At 39.3% G+C, this 24,498-nt stretch overlaps 1 protein-coding gene across 2 annotated transcripts in view; it reads right to left on the bottom strand.

Moving 5' to 3' along the window:
* CPQ (carboxypeptidase Q) overlaps positions 1-24,498 on the bottom strand; it is a 168,757-nt gene that overhangs the window by 39,878 nt on the left and 104,381 nt on the right. For both annotated transcript variants that reach the window (XM_035318298.1, XM_035318299.1), the window contains 2 exons: positions 23,184-23,295; positions 6,798-6,889 (listed from right to left, as the gene is read on the bottom strand). In XM_035318298.1, coding sequence (XP_035174189.1) covers positions 6,798-6,889; positions 23,184-23,295 — 204 coding nt within the window. The remainder of the gene's footprint in view (positions 1-6,797; positions 6,890-23,183; positions 23,296-24,498) is intronic.

Raw genomic sequence — 24,498 nt, 5'->3', positions numbered from 1 at the left:
TCCTGATGTATGCGTTTTCAGCAAGCAAATGACTACTTCTGTAACTTTCAAGAACAAATTGATTAAAATACATCAGTAACACTTTAGAAGTTAGCACAGCACGGAGATCTTTAATGTTTCTTGTTTTTACACAGAAAGCTTAGGTTCTGGTCCAGGTAAGAGGTGCAATGTTAAGTCACTGAGGAGAAAGTTCGTAATGGTGAGCCAACAGGAGGTGATGGTTTTCTGCAGGGTGTTTGGATAGAAGGATCCCAGCTTTCCTACAGCACAACATGCCAAAGTACTGAGGGCCTGTGGTCAGTCTGGAATATGAAGGCAGAGGAACAGCTGTCCTCAAAAGAGGTCTCCTTTTAGTGACTCCCGTCAGCCTTGCACAGTGACAGAACTGGCAGAAGGGGTTCCTCCAAGGACTGAATATTCACTTTGAGGATGAAGGACACCTGTATTGCCCGTTTGGCCTTGGAGGCCATTCCCATACATACTGGGGCCAGCTTCACAGATGAAGCTTACAGATAATAGACTTAGAATGCATGTCTGTATGTGTATGTATGTGTATAAAACTCTACAGCTACCTGAAAGGAGGCTGTAGCGAGGTGAGGGTTGGTCTATTCTCCCACGTGCCTGGTGACAGGACGAGGGGGAATGGGCTAAAGTTGCTCCAGGGGAGGTTTAGGTTGGATATTAGGAAGAACTTCTTTACTGAACGGGTTGTTAGTCACTGGAATAGGCTGCCCAGGGAAGTGGTGGAGTCACCATCCCTGGAGGTCTTTAAAAGACGTTTAGATGTAGAGCTTAGGAATATGGGTTAGTGGAGGACTTGTTAGTGTTAGGTCAGAGGTTGGACTCGGTGATCTTGGAGGTCTCTTCCCACCTAGATGATTCTGCGATTCTGTGATAAATGCCCCCCTCTCTCTCTCTCCACTGTTTAAAAATAGTTATTATATACATTTAGTTACTGATTTTTTTCTTTCATAAGGCCTAAATGATGAGCAACATCATTTTTAAGGCAAAAGAAGCGACAGTTGTGGAGGCACTGTACTAAATAAATATTAAAACAAGTCTACAGACTTCATCTGTTGACTTGCTGTTCATTTTGTGTACATGATGTAATACAGGAAGCCTAATGTTTCCCTCTGGACAGTACAGGCAGACACCCCACCAATTCAGAAGTTTCAGACGGCAGCTCTGCTACTTCTATGAGGGCGAGAAAAGGGAGAAAAGATACAAAGAAGTTCTCTAAACAGCGTATGTGTACGAAATTTGCTAAGATGGAACTAAGATCAGGCAGCCAAGAGACACACTGCCATGACTGATTCCGTGTCCTCCCTGCTTCAGGCAGGGTAAGGAATCAACAGTTCTTTGTGTTTTAGCAAAATCTGATTTTCTCTGCAGCTTTCAGTAGCAGTATGACACTTCTAAATTAAGAATTATGAAATCCTGCTGACCCAGAACTGGTATAAAATATAATTGTATAATTATATTAGCTTCCCTGTGGTGAATACAATCAAGGAGGCTGTTAACTGCAATTCCGAAGAATACAGCGCAATTATTTTCTGTCGGTGTTTTGTAACTGAACCCTTCTCTTTTTATTCGTTTCTTCCATTTCTCAACTTGGTGATTCACGGCAGAATGTTAAAATAGTACTATCAGCCCAGTCTCCTAAACAGAGATCTCCACATTAGGTTATTTGCCTAAATCAAGATGAAGGACAACAAAATGACATGGAGGTCAAAGAATTCTTAAAATAAGTACTCAAAAAGCAAGGAGGTTTTTGACCAAGGGTTTGAAGCTTCAGAGACTCTTTTTTCATCTCTCTGCATCCTGTGCAGTTGTGTTTTTCCCTTTGCTGAAATAACCCTGTATTCATAACTAAAACAAATTGTTTTCTGCTCATTTTCTTGTTTCTCTTCTTTAAACCTTTCTTGCTTTTTAGGCATTGTTATTGCACAAATTTAAACTAATAGAACATAGAAAAAAATATCATGCTTTTTGTTAATTTGCTAAACACAGCCCACATTCATCATGAAACAAGGCATCCAGAGAGAAGACCAGCAGTGACACTGGACAGGAAATAATTTCCGAATCCTGAAAAGCTTCAATTATTCTTCTGTGTTCTGTTTCAATTCAAATCAAAAAGAAAGCCATCAGACTTCTCCACAAAGATCAGGTGGCATTAATGAAGTTTATTATGTGTTAGTGTCCACAAGAAGGCCTCACGTCCAACAGCTTGTGGTGCTATCTCCAGCTCAAACACAACATAAAAAGCCAAGAGCCTCCCATGTCAAGAGCCTCCCGTGTCTTTTGAAGGTAAGACAAGAGGATGGAAATAGAGGAGAGAGAGCAAGGGCACAACAGGACAGTAGTGATCAAACCAAAAAGCACTAGTTTTAACTTCTGATTACAGAGAATATTTCCTGAGTACAGTTAATAGCCAAATGGTCAACACATTTCATTGGGATAAAAGAATCCATATGCAAGTCCTGGATGTGTTTGGTTCAAATCACTCACAAACACATCTCACATTTCACCAGAGTATTTAGTGTATTGGGAAATAATCAGAATGTTGAAATCCATGAGTTTTCTGAAAACTCTGGTTTTGAGGAGCCAATATTTTCTGGGGAAGAATCATTTTACCTGAAAGTGACAAGAAAGTTTTTGGATATTTGCTTCTTGGAGAAAGTAAGTCTTTAGTAAATTACAGGATAAACCTCGTGTCAGCATCAGCAAAGAATATTTGTATTAGCAAATTTCAGAAAGTCCTGTTTTTATGCAGACCAACCTTGGGCAAAATAGCAAATTTTCTAGGTAGCAAACACAAAAAGGAAACCATAGGAAACACTGATGATTAATATCTTCCATAAGGTCAAACCTTTCCTAAAGTTAAATGTTAATGTTAAAGCAGTATATGGCATGTGCACCAGGAATTTAGTAAGTACTGTAAACATCATTAAGGCAGCAATAAAAACATGCAGGAATATTGTAAAAATGCATTCTCTAATACAGTTTTAAATAAATTCATAACAGATTAATGCCTCCAATGATGGTAACAAAGTTACTAAAGCAAATTTGAATTTTGCCTAGTATCTCTTTATCTGCTAATTACAACATGTATTTGCTTTCCCGGGAGATTGCTTTCAATACTTCTATTCCAAAATAATTACCTGCCATTTACAGTCACTTAATTCAACTGGATAAAAAACTGTAACCTTGTGGTCATGGTACCTATATTTTTGGCAGAGACTAGTCCAAATGAATGAAATGAGGCCAGAACAAAGGGCCAACATCAGTCTCAAAAACTCGCATGACAAATGCAAGGTGCGTGTCTTCGACCTTTCCCTCAGAAAAGCGTAGAGTGACAGATAGATTTAAAACAACAAACTGCAGAAGTCTCCACCAAGGCAAGACACTTCACTACATGTATTTCTTTCTCCCCTCGTGAAGACAACAAGAGAAAAAGTATGAAATACTTAAAACCCTATTGGAGGGCACTCAGGTACTGCTAAGGAAGGGTGTAGGAGTCTGTACAGAACAGATGCGATGGGAATCCTTCCAGAATTATTAAACCACCTTTCTGAAAGAAAGTGGCAGTTCCAATATTTCAGTTTTTTAAAGTTATTTATACTGTCTATACATAAGAGCCCTCCTCAGGAACCAGGTCACACAACTAAGCACTGGGCAAAGACTTTAGTTGTAGTGTTGTACACGAAGATCTGGAGTCTGACTTACACTTTTTTTTCAGTACTCTTTTATTTCATTACTCTTCATCATGGTAGGGAGTCTTTATTGTAAAGGAAAACCAGGTCTATTTCCAGCCTAGGATTAAATGTAAGTCCTGGCCACCATTAAAAGCAGTGAGCACATTGATGGGTGCCTTCTTTGGGAGTGAGGATGCTGGTGATTCCTCTGGGAGGCTTCTATCCCAGCCTAAACCAGGCAGGTTCTGTGGGATGTACTGGAGGGTGGCAGGTACCCCGGCACCAATGGAGGCACTGAAACTGCTGGATGATATTTGGCTCTCAGCTCTTGGAAGCGTTTTGGAAAAATCATACAAAGGGAGCAATAGATGAGGACTGTGAGAGTCTCTCCAGAAAAATACTTGATAAAATGAAAAAAAGGGTTGCATTAATAATTTATGTGGCTGAGCTTACTCTAACTGCAGTTGGGCAAATACACTCTTCCTAAACATCTATTCAAGGAATGCTGTCAGAAACAGGAGACAGGGTTAGACTGTGCTTTGGTCAACCCAACATGGCAGCTCTTACTTTCTGATAAAGCTCTCAACAGCTGATATAGCCTATGACTCTTTTTAAAAATCAGACACTGCAATACTGGGCTCTACAGAAATACTTGAGAGTGATACAAATAATGCAGTTATGCAGGGATATGACTTAATTATCTGCACCATAGTAAAATCACCATGTTGCTGCTATCTGTTATTTCTGCAGTAACTTATTACTTGTACAACAGTGGCAACCTACTATGACTGATGAGGAAGAAAGACCTGAAATTAAATTGAAAGAAAAAAATAAATAAGCTACAAAAGTAAGAGTATTTGTACTTGTCCAGTACTATATTGTCTTCATTTCTTCTCCTCTGCCACATTTCCACTGACACAAGGACGTAATTTACAATGTCAAGGAAATCCATGTCTGTCTGTGCTGAATTACAGCATTCATATTTCTACTTGTTTGTAGTGAACTAAAGTCATAATAAGCCCAGCCAGGCAGATGAGTCATATGGCCCATCTTTCATTTAACAAGGCATCTTTAAATACCACTCTTACTTAACTTGTACTCATTAACATCAAGAAGCAATGTTTTGTGCCATACTACCCTAATTGCCAGAAATTTGCACAAGTGAATCATTAAAAGGTTAAGATATTTTTCATGCTAAATATAATGTACAGTACTAATCTGCTTTATTTTGTTATTATGAGTAATGCGATGTCCTAGAGTTGTATCAATTTATAATTATGCCAGATCACATGGCAGGGGGGAAACAAGAACAACAAACAACAGACGGATGTAATTTCTGCTTAAATTCCCCATGCAAATTACAAATTCATGTCAAGTTAGACTGTGGTTTCTTCACAAAGCACACCATCCAGATGGAATCACAACAGCACAGCAAAAATTGAGACACATCTTTGTCAGTTTAAAAGCAAAGTAACCAAATATCTTTCAAACAACACTCAGATCTGTTTTATATTTTCCTATTTGATCCTTATGCCTACTTTTTGGTATTAATTCTGAATATGAGTACTAGGGACAACACTGAAATACAGACTTTTTGGAAAAAGATGAGAAGTGGATAAGACAATTTCACGTGTTGCTGACAATTCTAAGACCATAGGATGGAGCTGATTTTCCAAGATGGAAATGAGTGTTCTTTTCAAAAGCTACAGAGGTGACACACTTCTCAGGAGCAGCATGCATCAGGCACAAAACATCTGCCTTGTCCCTTCCAGCTCTTCTAAAATGTACTTTTGTAAATGAGAAGCATCTCTTTCCTTTGCTATGTATTCCAGAATATTTCATGCTAGTTTAATTTTGCTGACCACCAGAGTACCCATGGTAAATCCGGGGTCCGTAATACTTGCTAAACTGCATTCTGTCACCTCCCTGAATCTGAAAACGCAAACTCCTATGTTTCTCTTCCAAATAAGAGAGCTGAGCTATCTCTATAATGTAGAAGTATAAAGGAGACTACATTATGCATGGGTAGTTAAACACGGTTCTTAGTACTGTTAAACAAGTTAGTGGGAAATAATTGACCATTCTTCAATTAGCCACAAAACCAAAACCACTCTGACCACTCTATTGAAGATGAAAATTGATTTAGTCTTGTTCGTCACAATGAGGTTCAAAGTGAAATTTTCACATATTTGTTCTGTTAGGCTGTTTACTGCTAAACATTTATTTTAGGAACTTACTGCTTTCTTTTAAGTCTGCTTGCCTACTATCATACAGCAGGTGACTTCTTAAACGCATTCTTACTCATCTCGTATCTTTGTCTCAGACATACCAACCATCATTGAGAGTAAATACTACTACAGTAGGGTACAGGATAAAAGATAAATACTTAAGCTTAGTTATGCAGATACAGGATACATTTTATGGGGAAAAAGATACATATTCCAAAGATTTATCTCCAAAAAAGTTTTATGCAACTGTCCTTTATGTCTTGCTGTACTTTGAAAATGCCGTTGTTCACAGATGGATCAGATGTGATAATATACAACATTTTAACCCTGATAACCACTCACAGAGTTTGCCTCATCAGAAATCAAGCATTTAAAATATTCCAGATCCCATAAAACTAATAACTGACACAGAGTATTTTAGATTAGACACCATTAAAATAAGATTGCAAAGACTTTTCTTTGTATTATTTCATGTTTTACATTGTAAAATATTATGAGAAAATGCAATGAAGCAGAAATATGTAAGCCAAACAAAATTTATTTATATTACCAACACGTGGAGCATTCCTCATTCATCCTCAGAAAGCTAGCTATGCTTGGAAGCTATGGCAGCTATCCTCATGAAATATCTGTTTCAGACGTTTTGTGATGTTAAGTCAAATGGAACATGTGTATGTCTGTACACGTCACATTATGTTAAGTATAAAATGAAGTTTACATTTATGATAGAAGACAGAAAGCATACTCTCAGGCAGAACTGGAATCACTATTTCCAGTCAGATATTAAGCTGAACATTCTGACAAAAATAATGAGTAGATCACAGAACTATAGAGAAAAGGGCTGTCAAGGAAATCATCTGAAGACATTACCTACCTTGTGCAACTGGTAGTATTGTTCAGCACCTACTCCTCCTTGTTCTTCTCCTGTCCATAGCACCATGCGCAGAGTTCTTTTTGGACGAAGTCCTAAAATATAATTTTAAATGTCGTTTTTAGTACTAAATGTTTACTTGAACATTTGTCTGCATTTGTCTCCATCTCCCAGCTGCAGAAAAGCCTGTTTCCATTCAGTCACGTCTAACTTCAACAAATACTATCTACTTCTAGTGTGGGTTTTGTTGTCCACAGTACTTTGGGCTTGTTTTTGGGAAGGACTGGGGTGAAAGAAGAGAGACCATGAGAGAAAGGGGTAGTTTGTTGTGGTGCTGCTACCAGGCCTCTGATGCAGTAGCAGAGGAAGAGCAAACCTGGGGGACACAACGTAGGTGTCTGCAAAACATAACATAAAATAACTACCTTGATAGATTCTTGATATATATGCTGCCATTCTCGTGGTCTGCAGTAACTGATGCGTGTATGCTTTCAGCAGATCCAAATGCAATTTTCATGAGAATTAATATTTTTCTTGTCATGCTTAATTTATTACAATTAATTGGAAATGAGCTACTCGATTTTCATGAGAAATGTTTCCCCTTTCCAGGAACTGAGAGGCACTACAGTATTATTTTGCTTTTTATCAGACCAATGAAAAGAGACAATCTGTACTCTGGAATCTGAAATACAACTGCCTGCTGAGTGCACGCAAAGATTTTTAAAACATGGCAAACACAAAGCCACTCTGTATTTTGTTACAATAGCTCAGTAAGAAAGATAAGTTCTCAGATATATTTTGAAACTGTTTCTGCTATGGCACATCCAAACAGATAGATGTTGTTGCCCTTTATTTATTTGATTGATTGTACTCATAAACAAATACATCTGAGACATCAAATCTGAGAGCACTGAAGAGCAAGCAGACCAAGAATAAACAGTGCTTTCTGTACAGTGCAAAGCTAATTATGTTTCAGCAAAAATAACCTCCTCAAAACTATTAGAAAGAAAATAAGCCAGATAGGAGAATATAACAAACACTAAAGCATAAATGACCCCACACACTTCTGTGCTGAGGAGAAATAATATCAGTATCACTGTCAAAACTGAATTAATTTCCTAGCTGAAATGGATGAAGTCTACAAATAGACCTGACCTTCATTATTTTTTTTCCTCAACCCAAAGAAAACCAACCAAAGGTTTCCTTCTAGAAATCACGTTAGCAATCCTAATAACTGAAGACAGAGTGTAAAAGTTATATTCAAAATCTGAAAAAAACACCACCTTGGCTTGTCCATTATTCCATAATGAAAGAAGCACCAAGAATAGAATCAAGGGATTAAAAAGTGTATTTTCTAAATGTTGACCTGCTGTCTGTAAACAGACAGGTCATCAGCTCTCATTACTTTAAAAACAGCTCTCCCCCCTTCCCCCCTCCTCCATCCCAGTGGATTTCCTGCTCTTCTCCTAAATCATTACAGCACAGGATTAGCCTCCTTCGCATTTCAAATCAGCCAGATGGCCAATGAGAGAAAATTAAGATACTAAAATAGCAATCATGTTGATGTTAGGAAGATTTTAGACACAAAATAACCACAAATGTGTCAGTGGCTTGCTGCAAGAGGTGGCTCTTTATTTGCAGTTTTGACAGTGAATGAAGGTGCCAGCTGTTTGTCCTAGCACAGAACACAAAGCACTCAAGCTCAGCCTCCAGCCCACCACACCAAGGCTGTGCAAGTGGCTTGGGTAGGAGATATTTGAGGCAGGGGAGCAGCATCTCCTGCCTCCTCCCAGCCATGGGAGATGAAATGCTGCTAGTCTGAAAGTAAAGGTGCTTCTGACTGCCACTGCTGTCCAACAGGGGACTCGGACCAGGGGTGAGAGATGTCTGTTGATGTTCAGCCCCTGGCTGCTCTCTCATTCTCTGCCAGAGTTTGAGAAGGTCTCAGCTCACTTACATGGAAGAAGTTTGAGGTCCATGCAGCCCCTTTGTAACCGGTCAATGCATCTTTCTATTAAAATGGAGGGGAGAAAAAGGCCTGCTGAGCTTTGCAGTTTCTGTGAACAGATTCACTTGTGTGTTCTACTGAAATTAAATAGGAAATCTTTAAAAGAAGAAGAAGAAAAAAAAAAACTCACAAAGGCTAGAGGCATTTATTTTAAAAACAAAACAAAGTATACAGAAGAAAATCTAATTTCCTCATTATCTCAAAGTGATAAGAATTTATCTACCTGTTATTGAAATCACAGCTATTCTGACCAAAGTACATCAAATAAATCCAATACTCACAAGTAAAATTGCCAAGAATATTCTGAATGCATGCCTTTATTAAAAATATGAACTATTATACTTAAGCTACAACTTTTTTTTTTTTTTTAATTAAAATTACCAATTTTGGTTTGTTTCTTAAAATCTACTGGTTCCTAAGGAACAAAACACCGTCACAAAATCTTGCATATCACAGCCCAAATGTGTACTGAAAAGACATGATAAAATAACAGGTGGGCTAGAAAACTACGCTCAGTGATGAGTTTCTCATGTGGAGGGATGTGTAGCAAAATTTAAAATTAAGGAAAACTGTTTCAAAATAAAACAGTGCCTCCCCCTTTTGAAATATTACATATTCTAAAGCAAAGGAGAGAATATATGTTTTTGTTGTTGTTGTTGTTGTTGTTTTCTTTTTTCCAATTTACCCAGAATATTTAAATACTTAGATTGTTTTGCAAAAGTGCAATAGGTTATAACTGTATTCACTGGTGCATCAGTGCAAGGATCCTACTGTGCCCTTCCTGGGTCACTCAGATCTGAAATTAAGTAATTCGAGTGGAAGTTGCAGAGCTCAACACCTACTCAAAACCACCCAACCCCTACAGCTTCCATGCTATTGCAGCATCCCAATAAAAAGGATAGCAGGGATTTTACAGGACGGTAAAATTCAAAAGGTGATAGTTGGTACTCAGATTATTCTTTCTAAACTCAAATAACTAAGACCAAAACCAACACAACTATAGATCTTCCTCCATCTACAGAATAATTTACAGATCTACATATTTCCAATATTTAAAACAAAATGAGGCAATTTTTATTTTCCTCTACATTACCCTTAACTGAGAAACGTAGTCATACTACAGCACAAAGGTGCATTTTACTGATCACCCTCTTCACTCCTGTGGTTTATCCCAGGTGAAAGATACACTATGATGCACCTGGGCTCCCAAGTTACAGGATGAAATGCAAACATTTATACCAGGCTACTTCTGCATTATACACCCTCAGTGCTGTAGTAGCTGCTTGCGTTTTCACTGTCTCCAGGTGCTGTACTTCACGATTGCTTGACCACTTCCGAAATACTTTGATGCAGCTCCTAATGATTCGATATTCTGTTTCTTTTAAATTATGCTAAAGTGCTCAGACTTGCAGATGTCAGCAGCAAGCTTAGGTTAGCCAAAAAACCAAATGCTTGAGAAAAAACAGATTTGTAATTGTACTAGAAAAGAGGTATTAACTAAGAAGTCTGACGTCAACTGTCAACTACAATAAAGTACTTTGCCAAAAGCCTTTCTTTCATACTTTACATGAGGTAATTACCAGCAAGTAACACATGGAAGTGTGTTTATATATGTGTGTACACATGTATGTACATATATACATGTGTGTACATGTATATATACACACATTTTACATTAATTTTAAATCTAAAATGGGTATTTTCAAGGCACGATAGTGTTTACTTAATCCACATATGTTCGTACAACGGTGGATGATCTCCCTGTGATAAGGCACTTACCAGAACACTATGCAAAACTTGTATTTTATATCCTGCACATCTTGCTCCTGCTTGAGAGATTCCCACACAGCAAAATTGAAATGTATCGTCTGGTATAAGCATATACAAATTATGATAATCTGTCACATATTATGTAAAAAATAAATAAATGTGCTCCACCCTTAAGATAGCACATAAACCACGAGGAAGAACTTGAATTGTGTCTTTTTAAATCAAAATAAAGATCAGTATTGTAAATACTGAATTTCCTTTAGTAAATATTTTTCCACTTTATAAACATAAATTCTTACTGATGGGGAAGATTAAGTACAAAGACACGGTGTTTTCTAAGAAGACAGCGAATGATTGCTAATCAGAATTCTTCAAGAGAAGTCCTCATGTTGTAATACTGATCATCTTTTGAAAACATAGTGAAACAAAGGATTTTTTTACTCTGCAAACCAAGACACTGGCATCACCCGCAAACAAATCAAATAGCTGTTCAGCTTACAAGAAGCATACTAGCACACTGCAAATGGACGTGCATTGTCCTGGAGTGCCTCAGGCCCAGCACCGCCAGCTGGGCGAGGGAAGGGGTTGTCCTGCTCTGCTCTGTGCTGGTGCAGCCTCACCTCGGGCACTGTGTGCAGTTTGGGGAGTCACAATATAAGGACATAAATCTATTAGGGAGTGGCCACAGAGGGCTACAGAGATGGTGAAGGGTCTAAAGGGGAAGATGTATGAGGAGCGGCTGAGGTCCCTTGGTTTGCTCAGCCCAGCGCAGAGCAGGCTGAGGGGAGGCCTCATGGCGGCCTGCAGCTCCCTCACGAGGGGAGCGGAGGGGCAGGCGCTGAGCTCTGCTCTCTGGGGACAGCGAGATCCGACCCGAGGGAACGGCATGGAGCTGGGACAGGGGAGGCTCAGGCTGGGGGTTAGGGAAAGGTTCTTCACCCTTCACTGTGGTCACAGCACTGAGCTGACAGAGTTCAAGAAGCATTTGGACAACGATCTCAGAGACATGCCTGATTTTTGTGTGCTTCTGTGCAGACCCAAGAGTTGGACTCAATGATCCTTGTGGGTCCTATATACTATGATTCTATGTTACTAGACTAACAGGTAAAACATTTTTAACTTGCATTTACACAGTATTCAGTGATAAAATACACATGCTGCAATTAGGATATGCCTGTACATAGGAAAGCAGGCTATGCCTGTATATGCACGCCTACACTATCTTTTTGTTTTGAATTTCTGTAGCCTATTCGCATTTCTTCGATATATGAGCCGCATTTATTCCCTACCCCTAATGACTTTTAAGGCAATTTGTAATAAGTTGCATTACCTGAAGAAAGGAGAAGCTCCTCAGCAGTATAAAGATGGGACTGAAGCTCATCTGTATACAGTAAAAAGGAAAATGACTGTAACCCCCCCATGCCCTCTGGAACTATGAAAACCATTAGGTATTTTAGGGCTTTGCCAGTTTCACCCTCCCCAAACCACACATAAATAGCCCAACAAAGTCTTGAATTGAGCCACAAAGTAGAACAAATTGCACTACCCGATCGCTTGGTCAGATACTGCCTAAGATGCTGATATATTCGCTTCAGGAGGTTCTGTGGAGAGGTATATACAGATATATCAACCCCAAAACTATCCCACTGGTGTATCTAACATCATGAACATATTTTTCTGCATTATTAGCTGTTGCCCAAAATTTCTTTAAAAGGGTATATATACAAAAGGATATATATACAAAAAGGACTAAGATACACGACACAATGAACACAGGCAGTCTGAGTTTCTCCCATGCTATGCTTCCTGCTTTCTCCGTTCTCTCTCCTGCTATGTCTTCTTTGTTGCACATTTAACATGGAAATTTCCCAAGCCTCTTGTGACTTTACTGGCAGCCTTCAGAAAAAAAAAAAAAAAAAAAAGCAATTTCTGGTGCATATTTTAGGGTCAAATTAGCTGTATCAATACACATCCTTAATTGCTCTGTTTTGCTTACAACACACTAGCAGTCCCTTTATGCATCATTAAAATTCTCTCCAATCTAGTAATGCTCTGTTAATTTTTTTTAATACGGCCAAATATTCAGAGGATTTTCCATTTTCTTTTAGATTTGATCTGCTAAAGTGTTTCAACCATTAACAGATTGGGAAACAGGCAATTTTCTGAAATTTCCAGAATCTCAGCAAATGCTTTATTTTCTGGTTTAATTAAACTGCTGGGCTTCATGGCAAGTTACATATTTTAGCTCTCATTGCATTCTCATTACACTGCCTATTTTATACACCACTGATACTTTTAGTTTTAATTTTCCTTATTCCATTCTAGTCCTCAAATGAACTATCAAATAAGGTCACTTTCACCAAGCCATGGTAACTTTTTAAGCTGGTTTTCTTTCTAATGGATTGTACACAGTTTTGGTGCTGCAGTCTTATTTTCCATAGAATTTCCACAGTAGGAGTCCACACTTGCTCTGCAGTTTTGGCCTCTGCTATGTATGTAGCCTAAGGTCCCAATAAACTGAGAATGCACAAATTCCTAACATTTGCTACCCATCACTATTTCTTATCTGACAGAGGTCTGATAACTTGAAAAAGAAGACAGGAATAATTGAATATTCCCAAGTATTTTAGAGACAATCACCTAATTTCTGTATTCTGTGCAATGGGTAAGACCTGTTGTAGAGAAAACTCTCTTTATCTTCACATCCTGTTTCTCCGGCTAATTTCAAAGACTATAAGTAAAGCTACATTTTATGAAATGTAAGTGATAATGCAATTAATTCAGGATGTCCAGACTTTTTCTCTGAATAGGAAGAAGTTTTCATTTTAAAACAGAACGATTTGTGCTTTCATTCTGTTATTAGAAAAACAACCTTCCCGGATTAAGAGGGCTAATATCGCTCTTTGTGCTGAAAAGTGTTTGTCTAATTAGACATTACATTAAAAAATTCTAGTTAGGCGTTTCATTAAAAAAGTTTTTTTCTTCAAAATTGAGTGAAAAACAATGATTTAACAGAGAAAATCTTAATGCTATCAAAGTTATAAGCTTTGACAAGACAAAGCTCACTTACAAAAAATGTTAGTATTATGTAAACCATGACTATGATATATTTGCAATTCTCTAGTGAGCATGAAGTTAAAGAAGGGCAACAGCTTTTTGCTTGAGAATCTGCCTTTGTATTCTTGATAAAAAAAAAAAAAAGTGTACTGTAATCTACTTGATTTTTCTTTGTTATGCACATTTTGCTGGTAGTACTGAAGACAAGATGTTGGTCAGATAGGATGCTGCCAAGTGAATAAATCAGTCTGTCTTAAAGTTCTGCAGTAAAGAAAAATGACGTCTCCCAGGCCTTGGAGAAAGCCAGGCTGTCTGACAGGTACACGGGTCAGCTGGAGAAGAGATGTGGAATCACAAGACAAAAAAGACAGAAAATGGGCAGGACACTGGAAAGTAGGAAATGAGACAAGCCAAGCCAGACAGTGCCTGGAGGTAAGGGCCAGTAGCTCCACCACGTCTGATGCCCGTGAAGGGCTCAGATGTTGTGCTTTGGGTGGGAAGAGGACACAGCTGGCACAATCACAGAATAGGAGAAGCTTTATGGACAGGCCTCTGAAAAGAGGGGGAGTGGAAACTGCAAGGCAAGCAGCATATAAGGCTGGACTCATATCTGGGAAGGACTGGGTTTTACAGAGCTAGAGGAGCAGGCAAGCAGCATTAATTAAATCTGGGATTAATCAAAGCATTTTTTTTTTCTGTTTTTGGGAGAGTGTAGGCTTATGACAGAATAGAAAGGGTGGATTTACATAAGAATAAAGGTGAGAAACATGAGAAGTTTTAGGTAGATTTATTTTAAGAAAGTGATGCAATATCCAAGAGGAAATGTTAAGGAAGGAGCTGTATATGCAAGACTAGAGGGGAAAGCTGCAAATGATTTGCAAGTCTAGTAACTAAAAATAACACATATTAAGCCTTCTAACAGGGGAGATGGGGAGAAGAGGGTGCCATAGCCTGGAGCCCCATACATTGTGCTGCAGTTGGGTGAGGTGGCAGAGCTGCTGCAGCAAGCGTTCACCAGGTGCCTGCCTCAGAGCCACCAACCTGCATGGCTCGTACAGTTTGGAAGAGGAGAAATGTGCTCTCCTGTACTTGGGGTTCTTGGGATTTTGAAACAAACAACCAATTAGTGTAGTGTCATTAAGTCAATATAAGTCATGTCTAACAACAATAACAAAAAAAATCCAGTATTTGCCTTTTTACAAGCAGAACAGGAAAGCAGAGCACTCTTCCAATCCCTACGCTGCTGCCATTTCTTCCGCATCCCATTAAAAAGGACACCCTGAAAATGTACCATCTCCCTTTTTAGGAAAAAACTCCCTCCTGAAAGGTATTCAGAGATCTCATAAAATTCTTGTGGAGCTAAAAAGGCAATGCAGGCCCCTCTCCCTCTCTCTCTCTGGTGTTACAAGCATACAATGTGTTTTGACCTTTTCTGTGTTGTGGCTCTACCATCGGTTCTGCTGTCCCTCTGTTTGTACTGGCAAAAGCCCAAATCTGTTACAGCATCTACACTGTGCTGATGATTCAGAAGATGCACCAACCACACTTGTCTCACCATATGGAAAAATATACACCTTAAACAAACAAACGAACAAACAAGAAAACCTGACAGCAAGGACAAGATGACTCTGATTTCATCCAGAAAGGATTTCAGTATTGCACCATGCCAGCTGAGTTACAGATTTGGACAAAAAAAATCACAATAGCTTCTGTCACCTGGTTTTTAAGATTTTCACAGATAAATAAAGCACATTTTAAAACTTGAATTTCCTGGCTAAATGACAGCTTGCAGGGTAGCAGCAGTACACAGGACATAGGGCAACATGGTTAAGGAGGGCTGTAAACTTAAACTTACTGCTCAATTAACAACTTTATATGTCTGCAGCCACCCCCCCCCCGCTATGTCAACTCAGTATGGAAATTGAAGATTTAAATATCTGCTAAATATGCATTCAGCTGTTTGTTGAAATTAAAGTTTAAATGTAGTTGTAGTGTAACAGCATACACATATATTTCACATCAAGTACCTTTAAAAGATTTGCAAAACATGAAAATCAGAATAAAATGCACAACTTTGGGGAAGTGGAAAGAATGTAAGAACAAGGAGTTACCATCAGGGATATTTAATCAAAAAAAAAAAAAAAAAAAAAGCCTACTATAAAAGCAGCCATTTAGTGATGTTTCACAACGTATCTCCTAGACAGCAAACAACTACACCACCAGAGCTACAGGAAATTCCAAAACACGTTCAACAAAATTTGTATAAAGTAAGTTAAAATTGCAGTTATATGACTTCAATTAAACTAGCAGAAAAGGAATGACTCCAATATTTTTTTTAATAAAATGTATCTTTAGTGCTCATATATTAGCCAGTGAATTTAGAATCGAGAAGTGTAACTTCGTACAGACTACATTGAACTGAATAGAAATCTGTCTTATGGTTTTGGAGTCACATTAGTCATGGGTATAATTCAGAAGAGAGTTAGAAGTTCTGTTTAAAATAAGTTTTAACTTGGAAAAAACTGCCTAATCAACGCCTTATGAGTTACATAAAATATAATTCAGGTCGCACCTTGAAATCCTTACGTGTGTTGTTTTAAAAACATTTAGTTTTCTACGCCTTTATGCTAGGAAATAGAAATTTGCTTGTACCAGATCCATGTCTTCATCTACAGGGAAGTCAGCTCAGGAAACTCCCATTTCCTTCTAACACTGGTAAAGAGAGGAAGAGGGGGAAGTATGCACTGAACCTATCATCATAAATTTCTCCCTTTCTTGAGTGCATACAGATCATAGTCTAGGAATGTAGGAAGGCTATGTAAAAGGTGTGATGGCTGGGATTAGACTTTGTCAACAACAACCCTTCCTTCATCAGGCTGCTATAGCAGCAATGGCATCGTGCATCCTGCCCTAGCCTGCAGAAGAGGAAAATGTGCCTGGTTCATCTATTTGACTCCTGGTATTCGCTGTCTCTGGCAGTTCCCCATAGCAAATATTTTTTATATGGAAGAACCAGGGTTCCCAGAAGCACTCGGAGGCCCAGTCCTAGCAGGAGACTTCCTGGTCTCATGTGCCATGCAGACATGACGGGACATGAGCTCAGAGCACATGAGACAACACCAGAAGCAGGGAAATGTTCACTCTGTGCCACAAACCATCATTACAGCTGTCTTTGGAATGCAGGTGCCTTTCATGAAGTCTCTGCCAGCTACTTCAACATGGGCAAGATCTTAGTGATAACTCACACGTTTCTGTTCAAGTAGCTGAGGTGAAAGAGGGTACATTTGTGATTTGGCAAATTCACAGCACAGTCAGTTGATTTCTTCTGAGGATGCACCAGGTAAACACACGACTGGGCAGCAGTGGGTGGACATAGGTGCACATCTGGGTTTCAGAGAACAACACAAGCTGACAAGCGAAGGAGTACTGAGACCCAAACACAGCCATGTAAAGGCAGAAAGCACATTTCTAAAATAAGGAGAGAGAGTCTCTGCATACGTTGCTGAAAGAAACACGGGATGCGATCAAAAGACTATTTGATCCCTCCCCTGTTAGCAGAGGTGAGACTGAAAATAAGCTAGACTGTAGTGTCAAGTAGCAGATCTAATCAGCTTCTCTTCTCAGTAGAAAAAAAAAAGCATTGAAATTTGGCTCCATCTGTTTCAATTAAAAACAGACACAACAGATAAATTATCTGAAGTTTTTTTAGAAGAAAGCAGTAAAATTCATCAATTAAAATCAACTGCATCTCTAACTCCAGTGGGCTCTCTACTGCATTTAAGGGGCATAAAATGTTATGTTTGGAAACCACCATACAATCACCTGCTAAATGCTTTTCACCATTACCCTCGTTATTCAGTTCCCCAAGCTTCCTTTTAAGGATAAAAGTCCTGTGTTTATAGAGGAGAAGGTGGCTTTGCCGGAGAGCTTCACCACGTGTTCCCCAGGGAGGGCACCTGCGGCCTCAGGTGGGAATTGCCTACCTGGGCCAAGCGGTGCAGGAACACAGGAGCAAAGATTAGGAACAAAGAGAAAGCGACGGCTAGAGCTCTGAAATCGCTGGATACATGCCACCTGCTTCCTGCTCAAAAATACCATCAGCAAGTATTAGTTCTGAGCAAGGCCACCATGGCAGCAGAAGGCTTGAAATGGTGAGAGAACAGAAATTCTTTACAGAAACAGGCAGTCACCATCTGCAGTGGGACTGAGGGTAACAGGCTGTCAGTGCCACCTGTAGAGCTAAGGTAAAATATGGCATCAAGATAATTCTTGGGGTAATTTTATGGGAACTTTCTGTGAATAGCTGTTTAACTAGTCTTTCACCTCACTTGGAAAGGCAACTTCTTTTGTAGATCTCATGTGACACAGGGACAAGAAAACTTGTGTTTCAAATGACACCAGACTCTACCATCAAAATGCTGAGGCAAATGGCATTGGCTATCTCCAAAGAAACATTTTTTGCATGTGAACTAAGAAATGTAAAATTGGAGAATTAAAAATCCAACCTGAAAACAGGATGGGATTGAGGTTTCGATTCTGTGATTAGTAACAGAGTTGTTCTGCAAAACGAGAAAACCCCTACTTGCTTGTGTGCTGTTTCTCCTACAACTTCCAAATAACCTCTCACCACATCACAGCTGGAGGAATACACTGTGGATTACATCTGTTTAAAGACAGGAACCCCTCAGCTGCTTCTCCCCCAAATACCCGCTAAATTTCCCCCCAAAATACTTGCACAACAGTAGCAGTATTTGCTTCTATCCCACAGAATTTGCAGGCAGAGGCAAAAGAAAAAAGACCTGCTGCTTACTCCAAAGCTACATGTGTGCTGATTAAACAGGCATTTGTCATCATTCAAAAAAGGATAAAAGCGGAGTTTCTTCCTGCCTTTTCCTCAGCTGGGATAGAAAGGCACTCATCCATCTCTCCTCAATCACTCATTTGCAAAGAACATATCAGAACTTCATATTCTAAATATTTCTATGCCTCTATCAAATTTAGTTAGAATTGATCAAAAGGTTAAAAACTGAGGAGGGCTGGGGAAAGCGGCAGCTGACAGACACAGCTGCAGGCAAACTGCAGCACAGTTGCACAAGCTTACTGCCTCGCAAACCTTGTCTGCAGTATTGAAGGGCAATTTTTCAAGCATCAGAAGTCCTCAGATAATCGTAACAGCCACAGCCCCACTGATGGAAAGGGAGTTTTCCAGTTCAGACCAGCTAAGGCGCCTTGGTGCCTTTAAAGATGTCTCTATTCCCATAAAAAAAAAAGGAATAAAGAGCACCAACTGGCTGAAACTTCAATCTTTCTTCACATAAACAACTTCTGTGGAAATGCCTCCAGTTCTTTGTTTTTTAAGCAAATTAACCACGAAGTAGCTTGCCAGTGTTCTTACCAATCAGTGGCATATATAAGCTTCAAGAGTGCTACGAAAAAAAAAGTACATATTTTCCTTTCCTTTGTGTTTCATTAAACTTCAACGTTAACTGGAGGAAAAGACCCATTTGGATACCATTAGTCAGAACGGCCACCAGTTGGTGAATGTTTCTGAGTTTGGCTTCCAGCAAAGCAAGCAGTGGGCAGAGCACAGCGTGGCCCTACAGCAGGCAGCAATTGATATGGGTGCACTGTGTGAAATGCTTCTGTTCACTCAGGTCAGGAGATACCTACAAGCTGTGCTGGTACCCACATTGCACGGGCCAGTGCAGACATTTATCAGTACAAAGCTTTTTTTTTGTTTGTTTGGTTTTTCTTTCTAGAGTGAAGCTGCAAATACAGTACAGAAATGTGGGGTTCAGTTTCTGCATTGGGTGGCTGTGGAATAGCAACTTAGAGCAAGATTCACCTTGCTGAATGGTAATTCATCTAAAAGTAGGCATTTACTTTGAATTTGCTGCCTGTGTTTTCTCTCTGGAAAAGGAGGAGAGACAAAGGCACCTCCAGAAGAGGCTCGTTCTCATCATCTTGGAGCGGAAGATGCAGAACAACTTGCCCCCAGAAGATGTTTCTTCATCTGACCCAAGGCTGACTCCTTTTGTCTCAAAAAGAAGCAACATCCACATGAAATCAAAGAGTGAAATGGAAAACTAAAATACTACCAAAAGCAGTAGGTTCCATTTTTTCCCTCAAAAAAGTTGAAGTGTTGAAGCCTCTGTGTGAAGCTACTTGAGACTGTGCTACTGTTGTTTGTTCTCACAGTGAACATCCAGTTCAGTGTTACAGTGTCTGGAAATCTACAAAAACACCATTAAGAAGAAAAAAAAAGATATGAATATAGCACAGAAGCTGTCAGCTCAATTAAAGAAAAATAAAAGCCAACACTGAAGATTTAGAAAATATAAAGCTTAACACACTCAGTACTTGATTTATTTAGAAATAAAAGTAAAAGCTGTTAAATACTTTTAACCAGAGCAAGAAAATAAACTTCATCACTTAAAATATAATTATTTAAGCAATAATTTTAATGATTTTAAAATGAATTTAATGTATTTGGTCCTATGCGAACAGCTACTAAATGGTTTGGGGATGGGTTATGTTGAAAGAACAGAATACTATTCATACTACAATCCTTCTTCAAGTAATGCATAGAATTACCAAAATCCTAATTACCAGGCATAACTTGTGTCCACTTGCCATGCCCGAGGGTCACAGTGATATCATGATGAAGTGCTATCAGATCACCTCTGAAAAAACTTGCTCAAGTAGCGTAGTGGTATCGGTACCTTGCTTTTAGGGAGCCAATGGGCTACAGCAGACATGGAAGCAGAAGTCCTCACTACACGTAATAGAAGCTTTATATTGTAAAATTTCTATTTCAGAATGTTCACTTCAGCTTTCAGATCATGTATCTGTATTTCTCAGATCAGTTATGCAACACACAGACGCGGATTTCATGGCTACACAATGCGCCATGACTTTAAGAGTCCCAGTAAACAGCCAAAAATTCGACAAGCGCATCAGACAAGTCCATTTAGTTGGCTTATTCCCTCACCACGCATGGACTGACAATAACTTTATTGGGGTCCAGAAGGATATGAAGCCAAGCCTCCACAGTTCAAGAGACAATGATTAAAAGTAGCACACGCTGAAAATACAGTTTATGGAATTGGTTTTAGATAAAGCTGATCAATTAACTTCTCACACAATTTGTACATCAGTCACTTTGCTGTCATTTTTTTTTTTTGGTCAGATTTCATATGCATCATAAGATAAAAAATCTGCACTAACCAATCTGCTATGGAAGATGAAAGGCGCTATCCCATGTGGCTACCTACAGGTTAGATTGGATGACCCAGATATTCTCTCCCAGTTGTATGTTCCTGCAGAACACTGGTATAACAAGAAGAGCTTGACACAACAGCTAGCCAGAACAGAGGGCATCAGCAAAGGCTCGGATATTTCCCAGCTGAGGAAACAGCATTTCACCACAGGTTGTACAGCAAACACACAAGCTACCACTAGAGGAAACCAAATATTTGAACAAGCAGAGACTGATGCATTTCATTCATGCCTGAAAGGAAAGTCAGTGAATAAGAATTATACAATGCCACCACGAATTTGCCCTTAAGAGACACAAAACAGTTTGTTCTGAATAGAATAGAATCAGCAAATACAGACACAATTTTTCTTCCTGGAGGTGGAGGGAGCATAGGCAATTTTCCAAGAATCATAAAAAAAAAAGATTTAAAAACACTAAAAGAAAGAGTAGGCCTGGTTTCTTCTGTAGAAGAATCCTTTTTAGTTCACTTTTTAAAGAACAAAAATTAAAACCCGCGCATTTTGTTTTCAGTCACATACTGATATGCCAGTTATTCTGAGACTGGAAAAATGAGAGATAAGGGGCTCAAATAATGTGAAATAAAGAAACAGCAATACACAAAGATGTCTGATGTTCATCACTGCACTATGAGAGTGGCTAATCTCATAACTGCGCTTGTCTACAAAGAGCTCTTCAAGAAACACTGAGATTGTTCAAGTGCACAAATCCTTCTGATTAGAAGCAGGAAAGGCTAGTTTCTTATTTAAACTCTGCCAGAGCCAAGAGCAGGAACAGCAGCTGATTTTATTTTTTAAAGGAATACTTAGAGCATTCCTATTGACCACAGGTTACAGTTCTGGAAAAAAGGAATGATGAGGAAAAATAGATTCCATCTGATGAAAGCATCCATGGATATCAACGCAACAATTTAAGAAGTCTGTTTTGATCTAGTTTTGAGGGGTGTAGTGACAAAAGCCCATATGGAAGTAAAAATAGAAAAAAAACTACAGATCAAGGAGTAAGACTGGAATCCGCACTTCAGAGATCAGAAATCACATAGCATACCAAGAACAGCAGGACGCCAGACCAAATTTTGAGAGGCTAGGTGTATGGAGAACACAGGCACATGAATTGGATGTTTCGTTCATGAGTAATTTAAATACAGTGCCATTTAGGTCAATGTCTAGATGATTTCTGGCAGCAGTACCCGACTGTAGACCACAGTCTGGGAGATGCTGGGCATGAACTGCATTGCCACGGCTGACCATGGAGCCCTTTTACAGTGTCTGTGCCACACTCACCCTCCAGCCTGTGAGGAACTACAACATCACACTACTTGATGAGACAAAATGTTTTGACAGGACACTGTGGTTAAGTTAAATTTGACTGAACTTTATCCTTGCGGTGATGAGACTTAAGTATGAGCCTCCTCTGTCCTGGATTAACTTGCCAAGGAAATCAGCTGTAACGGTCCAAAAACAAAGCCCAAGAACACAGCAACATAAAGAAGCACAAATGATTGGGAAATCAGCCCTAAAATACAAACCTAAGAGCCCATCAGCTTGACGGCCTAGCTGTATCTACCAGCATTTGGTGGAACAAGCCTAGGCAGGATATAAATTTATTTAGGGAGAACATTCAAGGAGAATGGACTCTTGAATATGAATTTCTGTTAAGTTTAGACTCAGTTTTGATGATTATCTCTACATGTAGGTGAAAAAAAAAGAAGTCAAGAGGCAGCATCATGGTCTGGATCCAGTCACAGATGCATGTTCTCGAGAGAGATGTAGATGAGAAGCTATCAAGAGTGAGGAAAGAGTGTGTGAATTAAATTAACTGAGCAGCCACTGGAAAAGCAACTTGTAACATAGGAAAATATTTAGGAATGTGCTCAAACACAGTGCTACTCAAAAAGCAGAGAAAAATATGAGAAGGCTGATATTAATGTGATTTCATGTAGATTCATCATCTTTAATAGGAAGAAATTCATTAAGAAAAATTAAAAGGTTGACTTCTTTCTATGTTACCTAGTTACTATATCTTACACTGTGCTTTCATTCTCTGATAATGGTGACCATGCAGGCTTAAAGTACGTACTAGACCATTGACTGATGTGTTGCTTTTGGATGACCCCGTGATGAGAGAAGGGGTTTAACAGACAAACTTGCAAAATATTTATACTAAGTATGAATATTTGTTCTCAGAGGAATGGATAAAATAGAAAATCCAGTTTAGACAACACACAAAATGTTCTGGAAATGAAATGCATTAAAAATATTTTAAATTAAATATTTACCCAGATCCTTAATGAGTGATAATGCTTCCCATGATATAAATGCTCCACCACCATCATCCATAGCTCCCTGCCCAACATCCCAGCTGTCCAGATGTCCACTGACCAATACAATCTGGAAAAGCAATTATGAGAAAACATATCTATATGAAAACAGTACATCAGAAAAGTTCAGCATTCATGTATATAATGATTTTGTCATAAATTTGACTTTTTAGTTCAAAACAGAAGGAAAAAAAACATTCACATAAAACTAAAACATTGTTCTCTAGTCACTAAACGTAAATCTGAGATGGCCAAATGCATCCTACTGCCTCAAACCACTGCCTAAATCAAACTGGGTAAGCTGTGAGGTAATTTTAAATGAAGAGTTTTGTGTTGTACATTAATAAAGTCCATATTTTCCAGGACTACCATATTGCAGAATGGGGAAAATTTCTTTCGCATTCCAGCTGTGAACTGTTTAAGCCCTTAAGTATGAAATTTGATTAGCCCTATTTCTAGGTGCATATGTAAGAAATACGAACATAGAGGGAAGTGTTCCCAGACAGAGGTTGTTGCTTTATTATATAATCATGGCTCCTACCACGGAGGACCTCTAATTTATTACTGGATCCCCTATGTGCTACAACTATGACAAGGTATTTTATAGTTCCATTAGTCATAAAGCAATTTTAAATTAAAAACTACACGGTAGCAAGTCCAAGATGGTATTTCTGCGAAGAGAGTTTTGTGACTACAGTAGATGATAGCACTGCATGTGTCTCCAAGAGTTCCACTTGGAACTCTTTGAAATGTTGACACGCAGAATCACACCAATACCAGAACTCACAGAGTCATAGAATGATAGAATGTCTTGAGTTGGAACGGACCCACAATAACCATCAAGTCCAACTCCTGGCTCCACACAGGACCACCCAAAATTCAGACCACATGGCTGAGAGCGTTATCCACATGCTTCTTGAACTCCAGCAGTCTCGGTGCCATGACCAGTTCCCTGGGGAGCCTGTCCCAGTGCCCGACCACCCTCTGGGTGCAGAACCTTTCCCTAACCCCCAGCCTGACCCTCCCCTGTCCCAGCTCCATGCCGTGTCCTCGGGTCCTGTCGCTGTCCCCAGAGAGCAGAGCTCAGCGCCTGCCCCTCCGCTCCCCTCGTGAGGGAGCTGCAGGCTGCCATGAGGCCTCCCCTCAGCCTGCTCTGTGTGGGCTGAGCAAACCAAGGGACCTCAGCTGCTCCTCATGCATCTTGCCCTCTAGACCCTTCACCATCTCTGTAGCCACTCTTTAATAATTTTATGTCCATATATTGTGGCACCCA

This window comes from Oxyura jamaicensis, chromosome 2, assembly GCF_011077185.1.
Source record: "Oxyura jamaicensis isolate SHBP4307 breed ruddy duck chromosome 2, BPBGC_Ojam_1.0, whole genome shotgun sequence".
In the NCBI taxonomy this organism is placed as follows: Eukaryota; Metazoa; Chordata; class Aves; order Anseriformes; family Anatidae; genus Oxyura; species Oxyura jamaicensis.
This window is presented reverse-complemented; position numbering and strand designations above follow the sequence as displayed.